At 48.0% G+C, this 25,418-nt stretch overlaps 5 protein-coding genes and 1 pseudogene across 5 annotated transcripts; all 6 read left to right on the top strand.

Moving 5' to 3' along the window:
• The first annotated feature begins 842 nt into the window (after positions 1-842).
• Positions 843-1,477, top strand: LOC149099016 (uncharacterized). The gene has a single exon (XM_089277193.1). The coding sequence runs from the start codon at positions 1,066-1,068 to the stop codon at positions 1,474-1,476; it is 411 nt and encodes a 136-aa protein (XP_089133319.1). The 5' UTR covers positions 843-1,065; the 3' UTR covers position 1,477.
• Positions 1,478-8,661: 7,184 nt separating this feature from the next.
• On the top strand, positions 8,662-10,344 carry LOC149099015 (uncharacterized; annotated as a pseudogene).
• A 1,510-nt stretch (positions 10,345-11,854) lies between these two features.
• On the top strand, positions 11,855-13,297 carry LOC149099014 (uncharacterized protein F54H12.2-like). Its single transcript, XM_089278458.1, has one exon. The coding sequence runs from the start codon at positions 11,905-11,907 to the stop codon at positions 12,631-12,633; it is 729 nt and encodes a 242-aa protein (XP_089134584.1). The 5' UTR covers positions 11,855-11,904; the 3' UTR covers positions 12,634-13,297.
• A 518-nt stretch (positions 13,298-13,815) lies between these two features.
• Positions 13,816-14,698, top strand: LOC149099013 (uncharacterized). Its single transcript, XM_089278459.1, has one exon. The coding sequence runs from the start codon at positions 14,021-14,023 to the stop codon at positions 14,678-14,680; it is 660 nt and encodes a 219-aa protein (XP_089134585.1). The 5' UTR covers positions 13,816-14,020; the 3' UTR covers positions 14,681-14,698.
• A 1,248-nt stretch (positions 14,699-15,946) lies between these two features.
• On the top strand, positions 15,947-16,532 carry LOC149099012 (uncharacterized). The gene has a single exon (XM_089278460.1). The coding sequence runs from the start codon at positions 16,014-16,016 to the stop codon at positions 16,509-16,511; it is 498 nt and encodes a 165-aa protein (XP_089134586.1). The 5' UTR covers positions 15,947-16,013; the 3' UTR covers positions 16,512-16,532.
• Positions 16,533-21,624: 5,092 nt separating this feature from the next.
• LOC149099011 (uncharacterized) lies at positions 21,625-25,418 on the top strand. Its single transcript, XM_089276747.1, has 4 exons — positions 21,625-22,903; positions 23,200-23,405; positions 24,156-24,783; positions 25,318-25,418. Exons 1-4 carry the CDS (start codon positions 21,625-21,627, stop codon positions 25,416-25,418), a joined length of 2,214 nt encoding a protein of 737 aa, XP_089132873.1.

The following is a 25,418-nucleotide window of genomic DNA, read 5'->3' as shown; positions in this document are numbered from 1 at the left end:
GTATTTCCACTTGACTGTATTTGTCAGTAAATGATTCAATTGCCATAAACCATAGAGGTTGGTTAAGTGTATCTCTAAAACTGCCACTGTATTGTAAATTATCAGTGAAATTAATAAAATAAACAAGTGTTAAAATCATTTCCCGGAGCACTGTAGTCACGTCCTTATCGGGGATGTCGTGGGTGTTGCAATGCAAGTGAAAAAATATATATATTTATACTAACTTAAACAAACAAACAAAAAAAAACATTTTCCATTATTTTATCCACACAACGTTTCAAAAATTGCTCTCATCGGATTGTTGCAAACGAATATTTACTCGAGAGTGGCTATCCGCGTCACGCAATTGTTTACATTCCAACGGCGGATTTTGGGCAAAATCTATGAGAAACACAGGCCAAGGCGGGCGGCTTAAAACCATTTGCCCAGAGATGTTTTTTGATATCCTAACAGGTGGGTGTATATTTAACCCGTAGAAAGTGTTTTTATGGTATTTAAAGTTATAACCCGTAGAAAAATATGGCAAATTTTTTATACAATAATTCTCTTGCAACACATTGTGAAATTTTGCGTGTCAGTTTGATCTCTTTTCGGGCTCAAAACTTACTTTGATTTATTTTATTTTTTGCTCAGTCATACCATGAAGACCTGAACTGGATACAAAATCCATTAAAAGATTCTTAAGTAGCTGTTCTGCGGAGCGCGAAGCAATCAAATATTCGGAAAATTCAGCAAAACCGGAAGTAGATTTTGAGCCTACTAGTGAAGGACGCTTATAGGGGCCGTAACCAATCAGGAGGCAGGGATTATACCACGTGACCTTGATCTTCCCATACATTCTTTTAAAGTTTCAAATCCAAGATGGCGCATTGGTGGGGCAAAAATGGCGCCCACCGGAAATGACGTCACGCGCATGCCCAAATAAGGCGCGAGCCAATGCATGAAATCGAGGACGTCACGTGCCTGGTCAAATAGGGCGCGAACCAATGAGAGATGGTTAGGGTGTGAATAAAAAGGTTTGTGTGAGTGTCGAGTTGGTATTGTTGTTTCGAGATCGACAAGAAGATGGCCTCGGAGGATAGCAAGAAGACGACGACGGTGGAGGTGGTGGAGATTCCCGCGGGAGACTTGCCGGACGAAACTCCGAGGAATGAATTTGCAGCGAGAGTGTTGAAGGCTGTGAAGGATAATCTTCTTGGAAAGATTATGAAAGGCGCAGTTAGTGACAGTACGGATTACATCCTGAAGAAAGAGATGACGAAGCTGGCCGATGACGTGATTAGGTTCAGACAAGCCATGTCTACTAGGATGCTTAATGACGAGTCTCTGTCGGATAAGGACCCCGTGTGTTTGGAGAGGTTGCCAGCGAGTTTTGAGGCCGGATGGAAAGAGTGGAGGAGCGGTTGGGAAAACAGAGAAGAGTTGGCTTACCAAGCATTTTTAAAAATGATGACGTCACCACCACCACCAGAGTGAAAAAAACACAAGATTTTTAATGCCTGTAACAAAATTAATAAAGATCCTTTAACGAGAGAATGTACATGGTTTCTTGTGTGATTTTTTGCATCGTTTTGAGGGCTTGCACATCATTGGTTCCCAGGTGAACGAGGGATAACATCATTGTCTTGGGGGTGAGAAATTCTCCGTGAAGGCCTGAGGAGGATTCGAAAACGCGTCCGAAGGGCCATACATCGGAGAGGTCTCCTCTCAGGTACCATGGGTAGGGAAAATGTTGGGTGAGGAAGATGAGCATGACATCTTCGTCTGGGTGGAGTTCATCCAAATAGATTTTACAGGCCAAGGGTCTCTTTGGAAAAAAGAGAAAAAAATGAATGCCCCGGCCAGGAATCGAACCTAGGTTTCTGAGGCCACAACTCAACGTCTTAACCATTAGACCACCGAAGCGCTTACCTCTTTAGTACTTGTTTTTGGGGTTGTCATTGTAGGGTTCGCCGAAATTCACGGTTTTACAATGGGTGCAAACTCTTTGGGAGGGGCGTAGCCACCAATTGTTGAGGGCTTTACAGGTTCCGTGATAGAGTTGGTTGCAACACGTGGTGAGAAAATAGTTGTCGAGCCCGTATTTGTGAGTGTATCCTTCACTACACCAAAGACATCTTGGATTAGGAAATGACATGAGTCTTAAATGGAACAAAAAAACATTTTTTTTTATTTTTGACACTACACTTGTTAATTACAGGATGGGACGTGTGCACGATCCTAATGACCTGCGCCCTCTTTTTCTTCTTCATCATAAAAGAAAGATTTGACATGTTTGACTCTGTTCAGCGCCTCTTCATAATGGTTTCCCAGAAAGACAGGTTCGTAACGGGCGGTCTCCTTATTGTGGTACATGCCATAGATGGCCCCGCAACAGGTTGCCCAGACGCACCCTAGTCTCCAGGCTTCTCTCAGCGGTCTACTGACTGTGTGGACGAATTTGTCGTGGGTCCCATATTTACCCAATTCTAGGAGCGGTTGGCGGCAGCAGGGTCTCGATTGCTTGCATACATAACAGCTGTTTTCCATTCTAAAAAATTAAAATAGTTGTTTGTAGGCGTTGAGAGCCCAGTCCACATCTATTACTAAATCGTTAATCTCATCTTCTTCAGCGAACCCCATCATCTCTTCTAGAAACAGAAAGGTTTTCTAGGTCACTGTATAATGGGGTCTCTCGATTCTCTTCTTCATCCTTCGTCCACTCTCGCACCCGCTTTCCCAAGGTAGTCAACTCTGCATTACAACGCTCTAACACTTCCATGCTATACTCACTTGAAATCCAACAGCAACAGCAATAGAAACAGCAACAGCCACAGTCTTTTGTCAGCGCTCATACAAGTTTCACGAAAACTCAGAGTGCCGTGAACGGTTCGACTCGCTTGTTTTATACGCTCGGTGAAACGGGGTCCAGTCTACTACCGTGAGGGGCGTGGTAGGGGATACCCCCTATCCCCTGTGTCTATAGGCACACGTGACTTAGGATTGATCTGTGAGTGGCTGGACGGATCTGCATAAAGCGAATCGGCGTCGTTCGCTCGCCACTCTGAGTTTTTGAAACTTGTATTGAGCGCTACCATGGCCTTGAGAGAGATTTATCTGCAGAACCATGTACCTAGAAAGCCTGACATATCGTATGAAGAAGCGATCGACACCATGGATGGCGACTGGGTATAGTTTTACGAGGAAAATGGGTTCCCCATACGAGATTTGTTGGCGGGTCGCCGTTGGGTCATACGTTTCAAGGAATCGAGTCAATTGGAGGTGATGATTCACCAGGTCCTCTTCTTTATGGAAGAGCAGCGTGAAAATTGGACCTGTAGCCAGTGCCGCTATAGACGCGCAGAGTGGGTGTTCGACAGAACTTTACACAATGCCATCATTGCAGTTCGAAGGAACATTGTTTGGAACCTGAAGGTGAAGCCGCCTATGGACAGAGTGACATTTCACCGAATGATGTTGTGCTACAATTTCGAACCGTTCCAGACTCACTGGACTCGCATACAGAAGAACACGGCAAGGCGATACATGAACGTTATAAACTTTTATTACGAAGTTTTCAATAAATGTGATCAGAACACAATGCGATCGATGATCGATGCAGAAGACAAACTGCAAAACTAGAAAAAAATGTGAATTAAAAATCAGAGTGTTTTTTTAAAAACTGTGTGTGTGTGTGTTTTTTTTTTCATAAAAAAAATGGGCGGGACGAGGTTTCGATCCTCGGACCTCTGGGTTATGAGCCCAACACGCTTCCACTGCGCTACCCTGCCTTTTTTAGTTTGGTTTCTGTCCATCTATCTTCTGGACTTTGTCCGTTGATCAGTTTAGCTTCGGCGACCCCTCGTGGGGGTTCGTTGATCCATTGAAAGAAATTGCAGGTGCGCTCGGGGCACTTGAGATAGAGTCTGTCTGGGTTGGCAGCGGAGTGGGAGGTGGCTAAGACCAGGGACTTGTTGCATAGGCATCGGAAACGGGCTGGGTCGATGGTCTTGTAGCAGGGGTGGGTCCGTTCGGTGACGCGTTGCAAGTAGGTGCTCACTTCACTAGCACCACATGTCACATAACACTTGGTGAAGAATCTGGAAGAGGGGCATCGGTAATACTCCCAGGTACTACCATCGGGGGTTTCCACACTCCCGAATTTCATTTGTACCCAACAGCGCGGGCAGGTGTGATCTTGTGTTTTCAGTTGGTCCAGGAACTGATCGGGGTCGAATTCCTGCAACACTTGTACTTCGGTGAATTCTCCTTTGTCGTCCACTTCGGGTGGCACTTCTCCTACTATGACGTTATCTTTCTTGAACTTGTCGAGTCCTATCAGTGACATGCATCCGCCTTGAATGGCAGGTAGCTTTGAGTCTATGATTTTAAGGAAAGAGATGAGTTAGTATCCCAACAAGGTATTTTCTCGTATCATTGTTTCTAGGATGTGTCTGGTTTTTCGCACGTTTTTGGGGGTCAGTCTTAGTCGTTTGACTGAAAAGGCGCTCCAGGGTTCCGAGAAGCCTTTGAGAGGTACGGTGGTCCAACTGACAGAGTCCGGTGTGATCTCTTTGAGGAGTACGCGTTCTTTGAAACGTAGTCTAGAACGAGGTTTTTTGAATAGCCATCTATCTAAGGTGGATTGTAGTAGTTTACCTTCTTCTTCTCTCTTGGGGATGTCCAGTTTCAGTTTCTTACGAGCCTCTTTCTTTTTGGATGATTTTCTTTTCTTATCGATTTTTGGGACCTCTTCGGGTTCGACGAGTGAATCCATGACGCCTGCGAATGACTCGTGATGGAATGCGTGGTTCGACTTTATAGACGGTTTTTTACGACCAATCGGAGACGTGTCAGGTGATGGGATCATGCACTAGTCTTCATTCTGATTGGTTGTGTGAAAAAATGGCGCGTGATCAGTAAAAGTACGTGTACTGAGTGAAAGTGGAGGTACGGCGCGGGTATAAAAGGAGCACGCTTCTCGGGTTGAGAATCATTCTTGACTTGCTCGTGGTGCGGTGATGTCTCATAGGGTTTTGGATGAGAGAGACGTGGAAGAGATTATTGAAGATCTGAGACAAGAGTTGAATCGAGCTTCTAAGTTTTTGGAGAGACTCGAAGAAGGCGAAAGACCGTTACATGTTAAGATATTTGACTTGGAGTTACATCTTGTCTCCCCTTTGTACTATAGGCTTCAGAGGCACTTGATTGACTGGGGCGACCGAACGATCTATCCTCATTTGTCGGGTTTGGAGATCACGAAGAGAGCGGATCGAGAAGGAAAGAAGTTTAACGAGTTAGTCGGAGAGTGGCCAAGATGACTTACTACAGCAACTCTAACCAGATTCAGGAGCTAGTGAAGGAGATTGTGGATGAGAAGGTAAACCCTTTGGGATCTCTCGATACCATGTCGAACGTGAACGTGTACATTTTTGACAATCTCTTTGAACCGTTAGGGAAATTACCCGAAGGTTCCTGGTCCTTTGATCTCTTGATGAGACGCCGTCCTGACTGGGGTGGTATGATTTTGGAGTTGATGAAGAGGAATGAAGTGGTGTATCTGTTCTGTGGTGAGTGGTGTCGTGTGCTGTACAGAAAGGGCTATAACTATTTCAGTTTTATTCGTAGTCGGGATCCTGCCCTGGATGCAGAGCGTACCTGTTTGATTGTCACGAATAACATCACGTACATGATGCGTGAGGCCATCCGTGATCTGTTTGAACCCTTGCGGTTCGCTCGAGACGTGGCACGACGGGTGTTGGAGGCAGACGAGAGTCCCAATGTGAAGTCGTTACTGACTTTCAACAAGGGCGATCACAAGGAAACTTGTCTGAAGTTGGAAGAGTTGATCGGTAAGATCATGCGTCAACGTGATCTATGGAAGGATCGGTTTTTCTTTCGTGCCATTGACGCTGATGAGGATGAACTGTGTGGTGTCTGTAAAGAGAGTATGCGTCAGGCATTTTATGTGAAGGGGGATGAAGAGGAGGCCCTGAACTGGAGACCCGGTAAAGGGGATTGTTTTTGGAAAAATTTTAGATATTATGCCATGGATTCCTTCGAGGAAGACTATGATGAGGAGTATCGCCAAGATTGTAAGAACATGGAACTGCCTGACAACACGTCCGGATTCACATCCGAGGACGACGAAGTGTGTACTAATCAGTAGTCTTTCGCCTTCTTTTGATAGCCAATCAGATTTGTTTTTTCGTAAGAACCAATCAGGCACAACGTTTCTGTATCTATAAGAAAGTTGAAATAAAATTGGGTTGAATCATTTTTTACCATGTCTCAAGCATTGAGTTGGTTGATATCGAGAGTGTGTGCGACCATGACCGATCGATGGAGTTGGATCACCTTGTGTTCCAAGTGCACTAGAGTCTATGCGCGATACGGTGAAGGTGAACTCGTCCCCGACACTTTCAGTGATTCGCCCTTGGAGGTGTTTGACTATACCGACGTCGAACCCAACGTGATGCGTTTTGTCGCTTATATCTTGTGGTTGAAACAACAGCCCGATTCATTTAAGAAGTAACTCGATGTACGTGAGCAACGTTTTGAGTTGTGGAGACAGTGCGTTTACAAACTTTGGCGATTATGAAGAAGAAAAGTCAAAAGAAGAAGAAGCTTTCGACCGGGACGTTACTGGGACGGTATCGGGATCCCTCCAGACCCGGTAGTCTGGGCGGTCTGACGCGATTCGCCAAGGCCAATAAGATCTCGGTACGACGTGCTCGCGAGGTCTTGCGACGGGATTTGGGGTACTCGTTGCACAAACCCAGACGTCGTCGGTTTCCCACGGTACCGGTCGTGGTGTTCGGAATCGACGAGCAGTGGACGGCCGACTTGATCGAGGTGATCAATATCGCCAAGTACAATCGAGGGTATCGTTATCTCTTGACGGTTGTGGACGTGTTTTCCAAGCACGCCTGGGTCCAACCCTTGAAGAGCAACAGGGGTAAAGCGGTGACGGAGGCCATGGCTAAGATCTTGAAAGGAGGTAGAAAACCCATCAATCTTCAGACGGACGACGGGAAGGAATTCTACAACAAGACGTTTCAGGATTTGATGAAGCAGAAAGGCATTCATCATTTTTCGACCCATGGGGATACGAAAGCCAGTGTGGTGGAACGGTTCAATCGGACCTTGAAAGAACGTTTGTACCGGTACTTCACCGTGCAGAATACGTTGAAGTTTGTACCCGTGTTACAAGATCTGGTCAAAGGGTACAATCGATCGTATCATCGCAGTATCAAGATGGCTCCCGATCAAGTGACTTTGACCAATAGCGAGGACGTGTGGGAGACTCTTTACGGAAAGAAAAAGGGAAAATTCAAGAAACCTCAACTCAAAGTCGGGGATCGTGTGAGACTGAACAAGAAGTTCAGACAGTTCAAGGAAGGGTATTTACCCGGTTGGACCGAAGAGGTGTTTGTGATACGTAGGGTGCGTTCGGGTAAGGTCCCCACGTATAAAGTGGAAGAATGGGATGGGACGTCGGTCGAAGGTACGTTTTACGCGCAAGATTTGCAAAAGGTGACCGTGGAAGACGACGATCTGTTCCGTATCGACAAGATCGTCAAACGAAAAGGGGATAAAGTCTTGGTGCGTTGGAAAGGTTGGCCAGTCAAGTACGACAGTTGGTTGGATAAAAAAGACGTGCTCGTGAAAAAGAAAAAAAAAGTGAAAGACGTGCAGTTGCTGAGCAATGCCAGTACGAGCGAGTTCCCGGACAACAAGGTCAACAGTTTCAAGAATCGTCTGCCTTACCCGCTCACGTTTGACGCCGACAAGGAATGGAAAGTGGGATTGGTGAGCGTTTCTTACCCGATTCCCCCGTCACGACCGCATCAAGTACCAGTCCATCAATCGCACGACTTTGACGATGACGATACGTTGCTTAGTATTGAGTGGACCATTGAAACGTTTCTCAGGCAATCCGATGGTTCGTGGCTTCCGGGGCGATACCGCGTACCATTTCACGTCACCGGCAAGGAACTGAACCGTGACCGACACAAAGTGACGAGTGGTAGATCTCTCATGCAATACCTCATCAATCGTTTCACGAAAGAATGTATCATTATATGGATCGCGCAGGTGAAAGTCTACGAGCGCCGGACGGAAAAAAATACTACCCCGTGTTTCGATGGGAGGGGAATGATTTGACTCTGGACAACACCGACACGTTCCTCGGCGAGTCCGGAGACAGACAACGTCCCAGAGTGTTTTTTGGTCCTAAACTGGTCAAGACTTTGGGTTTGATTAACGAGGAATCGTATTACTCCGTTCACTTGACTATGAATATGATCAAAATGTTCCAAAACGACACCGTCCCATCTGATTTCAAGAAAGACTGGGCCAACCATGACGCCACTCGCATTCATAACTTTTGGGATTTGGGCAGCAACGGGGTGTTACAGCTCAGTCCCTATTGCAACTGGCGCTTCAGTTACCTGGACGAGGAATACGCCAAGGTCTGTCGTGGAGTCATCATCCATCCGGAGCTCCCTCCTCCTCGCAGTCCCATGTACTTGTATTCGAATGTAGGTCGTAACACGATCACTGGGAATCGAGTGACGGACCTATTGAGAGAAGTACCCCACGACCCTACCAAGACGACGTACGAACCGTCTCAGATTCAATATAAACCTGTGCGCAGCAATGTTTTGGATATAGTGGAGATGCAATTGGCCGAGAACGACGGGAAACTGGTGGACTTTGAATCGGGCGTGACCTCGGTGACATTACACTTTAAGGATGAATGAGTCTCCCGATGACTTTTACGTGCAGTTGATGAGCAACGCCAGTACGAGCGAGTTCCCGGACAACAAGGCCAACAGTTTCAAGAATCGTTTGCCGAACCCGTTACAGTTGAGAGAATCGGGATGGAAAGTGGGTATCAGCGACCTCTCTTTTCCGTCTGCTGTTCGTAAGATGGACTTGAAAGATTCTATTCTGTTTGAAATCTGGTGGCTCGCGATGGCGGACCCAGACCTCGAAATATACTCTCATGTCGCTGGAGTGACAAGAGAAGTCGATTTGGAATTCACGCCGAGGACCGGTACCGAGTTACTGAACATGATACGAGATCGATACATGTGGAGGATGAGTTTACGAGCGCCGGTCGACGCGACGATGTACAAGAAAAAGAGCAAACCCGACGATCCCACCGAATTGCTGTACACGGTCATGCATCGGGCCGAGAATGGAGAATGCGTCCTCGACAACTCGAGAACGTGCACCACCCTCGACATCAACGGTAAACGCGTCTACCCCAAAATGTCCATTGGGATCGAATTGGCCAAGAGGATGAAACGGGTCAAGATTGGAACGTTGGATAACGGACAACAGGGTTACGTCTTGGGACCCAACTTAAGAAAAGAATTTCCCCAGGAAGTCGTGCCCACGGCCTTGGACTTGATCAAACCCATATACCTTCAGGGAACGAGATATTTTACAAGATCGACCCAGACGCATTACATTTGAGTTGTTACATCAATTGGGTTTTCACGGACCTGGATCGTAGTTACGAAGAAGCGTTTGGTCACGATCGTCGTTCTTTGTTCGTGTATTCGAATGTGGGACAAAGTATGGTGACGGGAAATCAGGTCACGGATCTGTTGAAACAAGTTCGTTACGATCCGGGTGTAGTCGACTTTCAACCGAGACACATCCTATATCTACCGGTGCGCACGGCCGTCCTGGACATTGTCGAGACGCAAGTGTCTGAGAACGACGGACAACTGGTGAACTTTGCTTCGGGTGTGACCACGATCACGTTGCATTTCAAAACAAGATGAGTGATTTTTACGTCAGCTTACCCAGTCACAGCAACAACAACGAGTTTCCGGAGAACAAGTCCAACAGTTTCAAGATCAGGCTACCCAATCCCATACGCCTGGAGGGAAATGGGTGGAAAGTGGGGATGTGTAGCATCGCTATGTCAGTGCTCATGTGACGCTTCCTTCCTTTACCGATTCTGAAGATAAAGTCACCTTGGCCTATACCGCATGGAGACGCGTTGAACCTCGAACTTCAAATGGGCATTCGTTTGGAGAAGCTTTATTCAGCACCGAAAATGTCAGAGAGGTTTACAGCAACGTGAACGGAGTTGAATTCATGAAATCCATTCTCAGCTACTTCGAAAGGGAACGCATCTTCAAATACTCTGGACCGAGATCAAACTCAAGATATGTCACGAGTGATGGTAAAAGAACCTACGTCGCGTTCAAGTGGGAAGGTGAAGACCTGGTCACGGATAACAAAGACATCTTACGTTCCAGAACGGATACACCTGCATTACGATTTAACGTTGATCTGGCTTTGAAAATGGGATGGATCCTGGAGAAGGGAAATAGTTACGTGATTGGCCCAAACTTGCGAATCGAATTTTTCGATGATGTCATTCCAGACATTCAAAGCAATGGAGACCTATTTGATTCTGATGGAAATCGTGTTTTTTTTTCAATGTCGTAAAAAACCCACTCAAAAATGCTGATTTTTTGAGACTCAGCATCTTTTGCAATTGGCGTTTTCTGAACCTGAACAAAGCTTTTGAAAGTGTGATTGGAAGCAGTTCGCGTTCCTTGTTCGTCTACTCCGACGTGGGAGGTGGAAGTGTGGTAGGAAATCAAGTCACGGATTTACTGAGAGAGGTCAACTGGATTCGAAGAGGTGCTGGTGTTCAGTACTTCGAACCCACTCACATTCAATATATTCCCGTGCGCAAGGAGGTGCTTGACATTATAGAGGTGCAAGTGGCCGAGACAACTGGAGAACTGGTGAAATTTGGGATTGGCCATACGATCGTGACGTTACACTTTAAGAAATCATGATCGGGGGAACTTTGATACGGTTTCATCCCGACGGATACCAAACGGGTTCAGGCATATTCGGTCAGATTTGGAGAGGCATCAAGAAACGAGGTCCCGGCATTCTCAAGGACGTTCTGAACGAGACGGCCATCGAGGGTCTGAAAGGTTTAAATTCGGGTGGCAAAGGAGGAAAGCCCAATTGGAAAGGTGCACTCGCCGGGTTAAAGCGAGGTGCCATACGAACCGGGAAACGTAAAGCGTCGCAAGAGATACAACGTGTGTTGGGTAGTAAAAGAAAAAGAAAAGACCTGTTTGGATCATGATTCCCATCTACTTGAGACGCGTGAGACGTCTCCCTGGAGGAATACGCACGTATAAAGGCGGTTCGATATTCCAGACACGCTCAAAACGTCCAAACTATCGTTGGGTACAGTCCGCACTGAGATGTGTACGACGAAAAAGACGACGTAGACGACGATGACGGACCTGGTGGCTCATGCCAGGTCGGCGGGGGTTCGTAACCCCCGCCTGGACATGTTCCAGACCCCTCCCACGGATCTAAGCATGTCGTCTCGACGTGTGGTGAGAATCAACCCGTTTAATACGGGGATCAACCCTGTGACGTTCCAAGTCGATCCTCAAGAAGACTTTATCGACTTGAACGAGAGTTTCTTTGAAGTGGAATTGACCGTTAAGAAAACTGGCAATACGGATCTGCTGACAGCGGATGTCCTGGGACTCGTCAACAATCTGGCCAACACCCTCTTCAAACAGATCAATGTGAGATTGAATGGCACTCTCATCAGCCCTCAGACCGATACTTACCACTACAAAGCCTACATTGAGGCTCTGTTGAACCACGACCGAGACGACGGTGAAACGATCCTGACACCCAATGGTTGGTACAACTGTCGCGGTGTACCCGACGAATAAGCTGGATTTTGGTACTCCTCACGCTGATTTTACTGCTTTACCACAAGACCTAAAGAACCTAGTCCTGGGACGAGCCCAGTTTCTAGATGGAAAATCAGTGACTTTGAGGTTCAAACCTTAGCTGGAAGTGTTTCATCTCAGCAAGTTACTGGTACCTGGCGTGCAGATCCAGATCGACATGTTTTTCAATGCCCCAGCTGCGTGGACCATCCGATGGCATGGTGCCAGTACTCTCAGACTGACTGAAGCCGACGTGAAAGTGAGATTGTTCCTGTCCCAAGTGAGAGTGACTCCCTCGGTGTACCGAGAAATCATGTCCAGCATGAAAGGTGGAAGAGTGGCCACCTACCCCACGGTGAGAGGTGAAATTCGAACCTACTCTCATCCCAATGACAATCGTCATTTTGAGTGCAGCAATCCTTTCCACAATAAGCTTCCTAATCGGTTAGTGGTGGTGTTGATGAAACAAGCTGCCTTCAATGGATCCGTCACTAAGAGTCCGTTCAATTTTGGAAAATTCAATCTCGCTTCCATCAAACAATTGGTGAGAGGTGAAGAGTACCCCTACGAGACCTTGGAACTCCAACACGATGGGGACAGTAAAGATCAGAGAGGCTACTACAGATTCCTCCAGGGCTCAGGAGCTTTGTGCAGGGGAAAAGGAAACATGGTCAGAAAAGAGGACTGGGGGCACGGCAAGAGATGCAACATGTTTGTATTTGACAATGCAGCCAACGGATGTTTGGACAGTCCAGTGTTCAACCCCAAGCAGGAAGGTGAGCTGCGTCTGGTGATCGATTTTGGAGGCAACCCAGGAGAAAACCTGACCATCTTGTTGTACGGCGAATTCGAGAACTTGCTGGAGATCAAGGAGAACCGAGTCGTCACGTACGACGTGTACCAATGAGAAAGAAATGGAGAAAGTAGCCTTGAATAATTTACAATTGGATCATTTGGCCCGAACGAATCCGTCACTCTGCTGTATTTTTTACGGAACGGTACCTTGCGATCGGCTTCCCAAGACACTACCTCAAGAAGGACCGACCACTTGCATCGTGAACACGGACCCTCACGATAAACCGGGTATGCATCGGATCGCTTTGTGGGCCGACAAGGACAAGTGTGAGATCCTGGACAGTTACGGACTCCCGTTGGACGTATACGGAACCACCGAGCCGCTCCAAGAATGGTTGGACCGTCATTTCAAGTACCATATTTTCAACGGCAAGAGTCTACAGTTACTCTTCAGTCAGAGTTGCGGCGACTACGCCCTGATGTTCCTGATCGACCGAGCCGAAGGTCGTGACATGAACGCGTTCTTGAGTCGTTTTAAGAAAAACGAGTTTGTAGAGAACGATCGTAAAGTAGGACAGATGTTAAAACGTTTGATCGTGGACGAGTTGGACTGGCGCAAGATTTGTAAAACCCGGTGTCACCAGGACACGTGCGGTTCCTCTAGAGGAGTGCGTCATTTGTTAAAGTAAGCTGTTGGAATAAAAAAGTGTTCATTTTGAGAAAAGATGTTGCGTGGTGAGGTCAGATGGTTCCCTCGATTCCTAGAACTGTGTCGAGACAGGTATCTCGACTTGTCCTCGGATGATCCTCCTCGAAAGGTCCTGAAACTCATTTTGGATTGCGACAGTTATCGTCGAGTCCGATTCATACTTGATCAGGAAAAAGATCATTTACTTCGATACGACCTTTTCCACGTGCGTACGAGAGCCAGACTTCAAACAGACGCTTGCAGAGATTATAGGTGTTACCCTTACTGGCACGTTCTTCGCTACGGCAATGAGTCCTTCCGACATCACTTTGCGAGTGCATAAAAGGTGCAGTAAAAACTCACTTGGTCATTCACTTGCAATGAACGCCGAACTTCAAGAGCTCTACAGAGCCTTGATGAACAGTCCTCAGAGACTTCAAGACGAGCACAACGCGCAACACAGTGTCCTCAACACCGGTGAGTTACCGTCCACGGTGACAACGCGCAGGAAACGCAAGAGAGCGACAGCCATGCCGACGCTTTCCAAGAAAGAAGATAGGAAAAGAAGAATGAAAAAGAGGCATTGGTACGAGGACAAGTTCGGAAATTTGAGTAAATTCGCGAAGAAACCTCGAAAGAGAGCGCCCTCGAAGAGAGCGCCCGCCAAGAGTCCAGCCAAACCACCCATCTGTTTCAATCGTAGAACCACCCTCTTGAGTCTATTGAAACGCATCCAAGCCGTCAAGACACCATTGGCCAAGTTGTTTGGATAAAAACCGAGCGTCTCGATACCATTTACCATTTCAAGATCATGGAACGACGCAAAGCGTTTCAATTTCAGACCCCGTCGAGTTTGTTGATAGCGGGTCCGTCTGGCTGTGGCAAGACGGTGTTCACCACCAAACTGCTCTTGGAGAACGGCGACTTGTTCCAAGAACCACCGAAGAGTATTCATTACTGCTACGGATCGTGGCAAGATGGTTTCCAAAATCTCAAGAAGGGAGGGGTCAAGTTTCACGAAGGTATCCCCGACAGCGAACAGTTACCCCGATGGTTTCCTCGAGGGGGCGTTTTGGTGCTGGACGATCTGATGGACGAGGGTGGCAACGACGAGCGCGTGTTGGATCTCTTCACTAAACACTCGCATCATCGGAACATCACGGTGATTTACTTGTGTCAGGATCTATTTCCTAACGGAAAATTCGCCAAGACCATTTCCAGAAACACTCATTACATCGCGGCCTTCAAGAACCCGCGGGATCAGTTAGGGATACGAAATATATTACTGCAATCGTTTCTCACGCGATGGCAGGACGTGTTGGATACGTTTCGAAAGGTCACCGATCGACCTTACGGTTACATGCTATTGGATCTTCATCCGGCCAGTCAGGACGATCAACGCGTGCTCAGCCGCGTGTTAAAAGACGAGGGATTCGTACGATGCCATCAGTTTGATGCAACGTCATGTTGAGGAGCGAAGTCGAGTGGTTTCCGCTGTTCATTCACCTGTGTAAAAATAGGCTCAACTACGTCATGAATCCCAATGAAACGGACTACGAGCCGATGAGACAGGTCACAGAATGCGATAGTTATCGTCAAGTACGATCCATCATAAATACATATTATGGTGAAGGTTTCGAGAGTTTGGTTCATACACAACAAGTACTCGCCAAGAAGAAGATAGAAAGAGAGAGGGGGAGAGAGAGAAATGAGTTCTGGTAATGACGAATTCAATTTTGAAGCTCTGGACGATTATTCGCCGTGGGATTCGCCGGTTCCAACGGGGTCTCCGGTTCCGCCTGCAGCGGGTGTGGGTCTAAGCCTGAACACCCCTTCACCGCAGTCTTCACTGGCGACACCACCCCTGCGAGGGGCCTCGGTCGGGGTAGGCACCGCTGGCACGGGCACGCCACGTGCCAATGTCACGGCGGGTGTCGGTAGCGCTGGCTCGGGGGCATCACGCACCAACGTCACGACTGGAGTGGGTACGCCAAATTCGTTGCGTCGAATGGTGGGACGTTCACCCACAGTGACAGACGCCACACCTTTGGCACGAGCTACTCGAGGAGGGAAACGACCGAGACGCGTCCCTCGTCAAAACACGCCGACGTCCCGCAGTGATGCCGGGAGCTGCAGAAGAAGTAGCGCTATGCTAGTGGAAGAAGACGACGCAGAGGCGGAGGTGGAGGCGGAGGTGGAGGCGGAGGTGGAGGCGGAGGTGGAGGCGGAGGTGGAGGCGGAGGTGGAGGCGGAGGTGGAGGTGGAGGTGGAGGCGGAAGTAGTAGTGACTCCACACCTCCTTCGTCGGTGAGATCGGGTCTTTCTCGAGCTCGAAGAAGGCGAGGAACCCGTGTTCTCAACCAAGCCCAGATGCAGCAACAATTGGAAGAGATTTTGAGACAACAACAACAAACGGCCGCGGGTCGTCGCATTGCTGGTATCACGACCAATAATACGATCACGACTACCTATAAAAACGGACAACGTCCTACTGTGACTCGCAATTCGACCAGTGTGCGTAACTGAGAACAACAACATGTTGAGGAGTGAAGTCAAGTGGTTTCCCTACTTCTTGCATCTATGTCGATGCTCTCGCTCTTACTGGGATGATACCAGCATGGATCACGAAAACATGAAACGTATCGCGGACGAGTGCGATAGTTACAGACAAGTCCAGGAGATCCTGAACCAGTCCGTAGAAGTCGCTTTCAAGGACGAGATCTGGGAATACGAGCAACAAGCTAAAAGGATCGAACGTACCGAAAGAAAGTTAGAATACATTTGGGACTGGTTGAGGCGTTGTCATGAGCACGTCGGTCTGTCTATTGGATGAACCTTTTACCACCATGGTGGAATTGGACTCGCTGAAACGTTTGGACGGATTGTATGCTTTCTACCACAAGTATTGGTGGTGTCGAAGGCAGATGTTTGGCTACTACAAATTGTGTAACGCCATTCTCAACGGACTAGCGTTACTGGTCGTGGCCGCGAGCATCATTTTGGGATCCGTGTGGAAAGATGGGTACACGGTGGTAGGATTGACGGCTTTCGCCACCTTACTGAAAGGATGGAACGATTTCAAGAAGTATTCGTTCAAGATGGACATGGTCAAATTCGCTTACACGACTTACGAAAAGACGCTGACTGAACTTAGGAACTACGCTCTGGTTGGAGTGGAGGAATTGGATGGGTTTTTCACCAAGATGCAAACGTTAGACGACGTGGTGACGGATTTCACACCTCCCACCTACGACCGATACGTTCGAGACTACGAAAAACGATTCGTTCACGTTCCTCTATAAAAAGGACACGTGATCACCTTCAGGCGTCATTCAAGGTTGAAGTGTGTGCCAGTCGTCATCAGAACCGACATGTTGAGGAGGCGAAGGAGACGGCGAGTGCCCTCGCGTATTGGAATACGTGGAAGGAGAAGAGGAAGGATCCAAAAGGGAAAAGGTGTTGGTAAACTGATAGGCACCGTAGCCAAGACAGTTTTGAATGTTCTCGAAAGCTTGTGAATAAAAGAGCGTGACGAGCCAACCGGACGTTAGACGTGAACGATGAAGCGGTTGCGACGACAACGTCGTTTCTTGACGAGCGTCCTGAAAGAAGCCAATCGAAAAAAACGTCAACAGATGTTGCATCACGCCGACAGAGATCAGATCAACGCCATCAGCGAGATGGTCTTCAATTTGCTGAAAAAGAGGATCCCCATCAACGCGTTGACTTATGGGAAACTGAAAAGACATAAAAAGGTTTTGCGAGAAGTGGGTAAACGTAGAAACTCCCTCAAGCGTCGAAGAGAACACCTCCTGAGTCAAAACGGAGTAGGGTTCTGGAGCGGATTACACGGTTGTCTTCGAGCATGTTGTGTACGGTGAAAGGACGCGACGAAGACGGTTACCCGCTGGAGGGTATCGACGTCGTACCCAATTTCCCGCCGAGAGATAAAAACCAAGAAGAGTCCAATACCATTCCTAAACTCGTGCAGTTGTTACAAGATGCCAATCGACGCGAAGCCCAATGGAAAGACTCGTCCGAGTACTGGAAAAAGAGGTACCACGCCTTGTATCAAGAGTACATGGCTTTAAAATTCGGTGACTTTTGCCAAACCTGTCAAACGAAACGAGATACCACGCCGCCCGGTGGGTGCATAGAATTGTGCAAGGAGTGCGGTAAAGGCAAGCAAACCGTTCAAAGTCTTCAACTACACTTGGAAAAGAAAGAAGAAGCCAAACGGTACTGGCAAAACTGTTACGAGACGGCCTTGAGAGAATTGTCCGAGTTTCCTGATACGACCCTGAGTCAGCAGGTATGAACGAAGTCATGATGGTGCCCGTTCAAGAATTCAATCGTTTGCAAGATTATTACAAGGGTCAGATCACCCAGAGTGCCTTGTTGAACAAAGCGGGACGTTTGGCCGCCGAAGAACATGTCATCTTGAATGACAGTCGTATCCCCGACAGCATGGCCGTCAAGATGACCAAACCCATAGCAAACGAAGAAATTAAACTGGTGAAACGTATACGGCCGGGTACACGCGGCACCCCCACGTACCAAGGGACGGCAGAACCCAAAGGCATGGCCGACGCACCCGTCGAAAGTCTGTTGAAACAGATCATCAAGGGACTCAACAAACAACCCGCAGCACGAGCCCCCGTTATCATCAAACAACAACCCGCCACACCTTCCACGTCAGGTCTCAAAAAGGAGTTTAAAACTACCAAACCATCCACAAGCAAGAAGCCACCCATTCCGCCCAAACCATCCACGTTAGGTAAAAAGGGGAATAGTTCGAAAAAGAAAGCCTTGTCCGAATCGCAAAAGAGTTTCTTGAGAGACATCGGTGTCTCCGAAAAATACATAGACGACGACGGTGGTTACAGTCCCAAAGGCAAGACAAAGACGTACAAGAAGGCCAAGAAGACAGCCGCAGAAAAGTTACAAGAAGGGTGGGAAGATTTCGAACCCTAGAGAAAAGGACTGAGCTATGACTCTGTCTAAGAAGAAAATCATGCAAGACAAGAAACGTTGGAAAATTGTAAAACAAGTTTTTTATTTTTGTTTTTGTAATCATTAAAAAATTACACTTTTGTTGTTTCAAAAAAGTGTCTTGTTTTTTATTCAAGACTCACACGCCATGCCATCGTGGTACAGAGTATCCGAAACACTCGATCTCACCATCAGTCGTTCGATCCTTATTTGGTCCCCGAACGTTGACGAAGACACGAATAACAACCTAAACCTAAGTCTGGGGATGAAATTGTACAGTCTATAAGGGGTGTTGAAATAAAACATTCGATACACCTCCATGCGTATATGATCGTACGAAATGATATGGAAGGGCATGAACACGGTGTCGTGAATGTACAGGGGACTTCGTCCCTCTGAGGTTCGCACAAAGTCCTCCAACTCGCGATAGTAACGGAACCACACCGTGACCGGAATGGGATAACGCAAGTGATTCCACGAACGCGTCAAGGAATTGTGCGTCTGAAAGGGTCTTCCCGTGTCTCTGAAATGCCAAATGTCCTCCTGAATTCTTCTACGTTGTTCATACACTACGAATAAAAATAAAAAAAAACATCGTCAGGTCCACAGTCCGTCCTCGTGGTAAAGCGATGGACCGCCCGGAAAGGGTAATAGATGTACATAACGAATAACAATATTCCTCAGTCCCTCTACGCGCCTAAAGAAGAGTCTGAACCTTTGAATTCGAATCAATTTATACGTCGCATAAGGAGTATTGTATATGAACAGACGGTACAAAATAGACCTGATCTCTCGGGTCGGTTCTACGGGGAGACGCACACAACCATGAATGTACATGATTCGATTCGGAAACAGAGTCACGAAATAATAACGACTCCAAATGTCCGGGTCCAAGTCATACGGCAATTCATGCCACAGATACGATCCCTCGTGATGACTGCGCGTAGGTCTATCCTCACTACGGTATCGAGCCAACTCTTGCTCAAATCTAACTAAGCCATTCGCACCTGACGGTAACACGAACGGGTCAATATCATCATCATCATCATCATCCTCGAGTTCCTCTTCGGTTTCCAACACGATCTCAGGCTGATCCTCGTTGATCACGCGTCGGCAGTTGCCGCAGGTTCGAACCTGTCTCTCCATCTCCTGGTAGCAACGTCGATGCATGAACACACCGCAGCAAGGAGTACGTTGACATATCGCCAGAGAAACAATGTGGATATCTCTCCGACAAATAAAACAAACTTGTCGAAGCGGCGTTTCTTCGGGTATCTGACCCCGAAGGCGACGACTACGTCTCGGTGGTTCATCGTCGGGTGATCGCGCACGACGACGACGTAATCGTCTCGGTTCTTCTTCTTCGGGTGACAGACGTCGAAGGCGGCGGCTGCGTCTAGGTTCAGTCGACATGACCAAACTGAAAAACGCCGAATGCGTTCACCTCGCTTTATGTCAATCATACACCAATCAAACGAAAAAAGCCGAAGTCACGTGTACAGGTAGACTCAGGGGATAGGGAGTATCCCCCTACCACACCCCCCACATGGTCGGAGACTGGACCCCGTTTCACCGAGCGTATAAAACAAGCGAGTCGAACCGTTCACGGCACTCTGAGTTTTTTCTGAAACTTGTATCATGGCTGAGATCACTGACGAGGAGATGAACCGACAGATGGACCAACATGAAGAAGAGGAAGCACTGAGTATCTGAAAAATGGATAATATAACGTGTACCCTATGCGAGCAAGCCATACTTAGAACCGAAACCTGCGCTAGGACCAAGTGTTGTCGTTACTACGTTCACTACGATTGCTACACCCAGGCACTCGGTAATCAGATGAACAAGGGGGTGATCAAAGAGAAGTTGTACTGCCAGATCTGTCACTCGTTGTGTATGCTAAGTGCGCTCGTGCCCATCTTGGACGAATGGAACTGAGACTAGTAACTCCTCCCATAGAGATTTACCTTCGTTTGGACTTGAGATTTTGTTTCGTTGTGTTTTGCGGTTACAAATTCGGACGACATCTTTGTCATGCCTTGTTCATCACCTTCTTTTCATAGAGTTACTGGGATTGGTTGCCACCAGAAATCCAAGTTTACATCATCTCACTCGCTGAGTCACAACTCGCCTTCGAGGAGAAAATGGAATTTGAAAGACAAATGAAAATGAGCGATTGGATTGCCAGACCGAGACCGGTCGTGATCCGCGATGTATTTCTCTCAAACCTGAATGATTTATTCAGTGCATACGATTCGTTTGATCCTAGAGCCGGTGGGATTGGCTGCCCCTTGAGATACAGACTTACATTATTCACCTTAGAGAGTCCCAGTCTCTCATCGAGAGACGTGAACGTGAATCGTGGAGAGACCTTTGGAACGAGATACGGACCTTCGGAAAGGTCCAAGCAGAATGGGGACTAGGCGCCGTCAAAGTCAAGCTAGATACATGTCTGCTAGATTATTGTTCCAAAGGAAGAATTCCAGGACTCGAAAATAAGCACATGGTCGTGTATGGATTCTACAGAGACGAACAAAACAATAAGAAAGAAATATATTTAGGGTACGGGTTTAATCATGCCTATCACAGAATAGCGGACGTTAAGAGACTTTCTATCTTTTAGAGTTACTGGGATCTACTACCTCCTGAAATACAGCGTTACGTGATTCGACTGGCTACGAGGCAAATCCTACTCGAGCGTAGAAGAAACAAAAAGTTACGACGTCTTCGCAAGGAAATATTAGCCTACGCAAAACTGAAAGAAGAATGGGGCATAGGACACATATTTTAAAATATACGGATGTTACATCGACATTGACGATAAACCTCAAAAAACGTATTTAGCCGAGTCTTACAAAGATGCCAAGAGATGCGCCCTCGTAGAAAAAGGTTTCATTTACCCTGTCAGTGAATACTACACCAAGTATGCTCATAATAGGTGGTTAAGAAAATATCGTCCTCACTCTCTTACAGAGTCACTGGGATAAGCTACCGGAAGAAATACAGTGTTACATACTTCACCTTGCTACCTGGCAACACATACTCGATCGCAGGAACAATGAACAATTGATTCAACTTCACGACGAAATTTTAGATTACAATATACTGAAAAGACAATGGGGTTACGGTCACATAGAAATACGAACGAGTAAATGTAGACTAAACGTGTGTAAAATGATTTATGAAACACAAACCCCTTATCACACGGCTGTCTATGGTCATTTTGTCAACATGCGTAACGAGAAAATGAAAATCTATTTAGGATTTAGTTTTAAAAAAGCGTTCCTTGATGTAAATGATAAAAAATCGTTCTTGTCACAAACTTTCCTTGGCAACCTGGCAGTAAAAACCAACCAATAAAAACTTGTGTTTTTCTTGATAAAAAAGCGATGTTTGTGTCATTGTCTCATTCAAATTGTACTCATGTCTTCACAGAACAGAGGGACCCACGACGAAGCGTTCTTCGACGAGAACGATGATGATGACTGGATCTTTGATCCGACTCTCGACCAAGTGATGACCCAAACCGGTGGTGGTAGTACAAGACCACTCCTAGAATTCGAATTAAGACCCGTAGGCGCTCGCCGTAACTGGCGAAATGTCCTCAACGAACAAAGATTCGAAGCCACGCTCAGACAACATAGAGATGTTACTCCCAGGGACAATCTAGGTCAAGAATTGACTCATGCCCTTCAACGATCCATCGAGCAACAAATCGATCAGGATCCTACCCTGACTCCCAACTCCGCGGTCCATTTCACCATGCAGTCTAGTGCCTTCACACACGCCTTTCAATCCACCACTTTCACCGTGCGCGAATTCGAAGAAGGGAGTGAAAGACTAGACACTTCCCTCCAGTCTCTAGCGGCCAAACTCAACTCCAACGAAGAATTCACCCCCGACGACACGTTCACCATGGAAACCACTTTCATACGCACCCCAGGTCCTGGGCGTGGGAACGGAAACCGATACAAACCGAGCTGTGCGGCCGTACTTGGAATCTTCAAACGGTCGCGCGTGACCATCCAAAACAAATACAATCTCTGCTGCGCCCGCGCTATTGTCACCATGAAAGCCCTGGTGGATGCGAACGGGAATTCGCGAGACCCCGATTACCGCAATCTCAAACAGGGGCGACCCGTCCAAGAGCGATTGGCCAAAGAACTCCACCGTCTAGCCAACGTACCCGAAGGACCTTGCGGCATTCCCGAGTTGCAGCAGTTTCAGGCCGCGTTACCTGGGTACCAACTAAAGGTCCTTTCCATCGATCCACCACACATGCTCATCTACGCGGAACCCGTACCCTCGGACAAAATCATTCGCCTCATCAAAGAAGACAGTCACTACGACGGATGCAATTCGTTTAACGGGTTCCTCAGCAAATCCTACTTCTGCGACGAATGCAATCGAGGATACGATCACGACGACTTTCAACATCATCCCTGCGACGGTAAATGGTGTCCTGCCTGCAAACGAAAAGACTGCCACGATTTCATCGAATCCAAACGACCCCTAGCACGAGGCAAGTTTCCCACACCCACCTCGATCTGCCGGTTGTGCCACAGAAAACTTTTTGGTGACCAGTGCTACAACTACCACCTGCAACGACGGAGCCGCAACATCCCATCCATCTGCGACACTTACAAAAAGTGCCCAGACTGTTGCCACGTCTACGAACCAAAACACAGGACTGGACGAGGAGGTGACCATCGTGTCCCCGATCACACGCGCGGATGGGGCGAATGTGTCAGCTGCGAAAAAATGTCTTTCTACCGACTCACCGATGTTACATCCAACGCATCCCCGAAGACGAAGACGAGCCCAAAAAGAAACGCGTGCCACGCGACGAAGTGAGAGGTCGACCCTTCGAAGAACCCGAACCCGGTGATCCAGACACACGAGTCTGGGTGGACACAGATCCGCCCCTTCAAGTGTACTGCGACTACGAAGCCATCACCGACGCCGAAGGGAATCAAACACCCATTCTTCTCTGCTTAGAAGACGATGAAGAGGATCAATTCTGCTCCTTCTACGGTCCCAACTGCACCGCTGACATGTTCGACCACCTCGAATCCATCGACGTCGACGTGGACGGAGACGATCGGAACGTCATCGTCATCTTCCACAATCTAAAAGGCTACGACGGTATGTTCATCCTGCAACACTGTTACGCCACGCATCGAGAAGTCACGGACCAGATCACCGTAGGTACCAAGATACTTTCCATGAGATCCGACAGACTGACCTTCAAAGATTCCCTGTGCTTTCTCCCGTTCCCGCTGGCCAACTTTCCCGCCACCTTCGGGATCAACGAACTGTGCAAGGGATTCTTCCCGCACAAATTCAACACCCTAGAAAATCAAGAGTACGAAGGACCCATGCCACCGCGAGACATGTACGATCCCGACGGCATGTCCGCCAAAAATAAAGCCGAATTCGAACGGTGGTACCAAGAGAAAGTCAACGACAACTACCATTTCGTCCTACGGCGAGAAATGGAAGCGTACTGCGAGTCGGACGTCAAACTCCTCAAAGCAGGCTGTCAAAAGTTCCGACAAGAATTCAAACAAAAAGCCGACTTCGACCCCATGGAGAAATGCGTCACCATCGCCTCCGGCTGCAACCGATTCTGGCGCAAGAAACTCGTCCCGCTCAACACCATCGCATCCAGGCCACCTCGAGGATGGCACGGCGCCAGATCCAATCAGTCCGTCAAAGCCCTGAAATGGCTAGCCTGGCAAGAACACTCGTTACAACACACAGACCAAGGCGATCGTATCCGTACGGTCCAGAACGGAGGCGAAGTCCGCCTTGCCAATCACCTCGTCGACGGTTACGATCCCAACACTTGAACCATCTACGAATTCCACGGATGTCTGTGGCACGGATGTCCTCGCTGTTTTCCTCGACAACGCGACAGATATCCCATCTGTCACACCGATCGCACTCTACAGGAAGTCTACGAGTCCACGCTCCAGAAACACGCCCTTCTCAGGCGACGCGGCTACCAGCTCCACGTCAAGTGGGAATGCCAGTGGGACCTGGAGGTCAAAACCGACCCAGATCTCCGTCAGTTCCTAGACACGTTCCAAATCGTCGACCCGCTCGAGCCACGAGAAGCCTTCTTCGGAGGTCGCACGAACGCAATCAAACTGTATCACGTGACCGACGTGACCCAAGGAGAAAAAACCAAGTACGTCGACGTGACGTCGCTCTACCCCTGGGTCAACAAGGAAGGCGAATACCCCGTAGGACACCCGCAAGTCATCGTCAACCCCGAAGATCAAGATATCCATCACTACTTCGGAATGGCGAAAGGGGACATACTACCTCCTCACGAACTATACCATCCCGTTCTACCCTTTCGGCACGGAGGTAAACTCACCTTCCCACTCTGCCTCTCGTGTGTGGAAAACGAAATGACCAAACCCCTCCTAGAGAAATCTCATCACTGCCCTCACACGGCCGAGCAACGTACACTCCGAGGGACCTGGTGCACAGCCGAACTCCAGAAAGCCGTTGCCATGGGATACACTCTCAATAAGATCCACGAAGTCCACCATTTCCCACCCGAACAACGCCGTAAAGGACTCTTCGCCGATTACGTGAACACCTGGCTAAAAATTAAACAGGAATCCGCTGGCTACCCTAACTGGTGTACCACCCCCGAAGACAAGGCACGTTACGTCCACCAATACCAACAGAAAGAATGCGTCGCTCTAGACCCGACCATGATCCAGAAAAATCCCGGCCACAAAGCCGCCGCCAAACTCATGCTCAACTCCTTCTGGGGCAAGTTCGGTGAAAATCTACACCAACCCACCACTCAAGTGGTCTACAACGCAGCGCATCTCTTCGCCCTCGTTTCCAACCCCTTCAACGACATACGACAAGTCAGAATCGCCAACGACGAAGCTGTAGAAGTCGTCCACGCCGAACTCAAAGACAACCAACCCGACAACGGACGAATCAACATCTTCGTCGCAGCTTTCACCACCTGCTGGGCTCGTCTCAAATTGTACAGCTACTTGGAACAGTTAAAGCAACAAGTTCTCTACTTTGACACCGACTCCGTCATCTACTCGCACAAACCAAGTCAAGCCAATGTTCCGCTAGGCGATTACCTGGGCGAGATGACCAACGAACTCGACGAGGGCGATTTCATCACCGATTTCACTGCCGCTGGACCCAAAAATTACGGATACAGAACCCACTAA

The sequence above is a fragment of the Orbicella faveolata genome, unplaced genomic scaffold (genome assembly GCF_042242905.1).
Source record: "Orbicella faveolata isolate gen_17 unplaced genomic scaffold, um_ofav_v1 contig_46, whole genome shotgun sequence".
Taxonomy (NCBI): domain Eukaryota; kingdom Metazoa; phylum Cnidaria; class Anthozoa; order Scleractinia; family Merulinidae; genus Orbicella; species Orbicella faveolata.
The sequence above is the reverse complement of the archived record's forward strand: the minus strand, read 5'-3'. Positions and strand labels throughout refer to the sequence as shown.

Coding starts and splice junctions, on each gene's coding strand:
- LOC149099014 (XM_089278458.1), top strand. CDS start 11,905: ATGTTTTTCAATGCCCCAGCTGCGTGGACCATCCGATGGCATGGTGCC.
- LOC149099016 (XM_089277193.1), top strand. CDS start 1,066: ATGGCCTCGGAGGATAGCAAGAAGACGACGACGGTGGAGGTGGTGGAG.
- LOC149099012 (XM_089278460.1), top strand. CDS start 16,014: ATGAGCACGTCGGTCTGTCTATTGGATGAACCTTTTACCACCATGGTG.
- LOC149099011 (XM_089276747.1), top strand. CDS start 21,625: ATGTCTTCACAGAACAGAGGGACCCACGACGAAGCGTTCTTCGACGAG. Junction 22,904..23,199: donor ACACAGGACTGGACGAGGAG/GTGACCATCGTG, acceptor TTCTCTGCTTAG/AAGACGATGAAGAGGATCAA. Junction 24,784..25,317: donor TTTCCCACCCGAACAACGCC/GTAAAGGACTCT, acceptor ATGTTCCGCTAG/GCGATTACCTGGGCGAGATG.
- LOC149099013 (XM_089278459.1), top strand. CDS start 14,021: ATGGAACGACGCAAAGCGTTTCAATTTCAGACCCCGTCGAGTTTGTTG.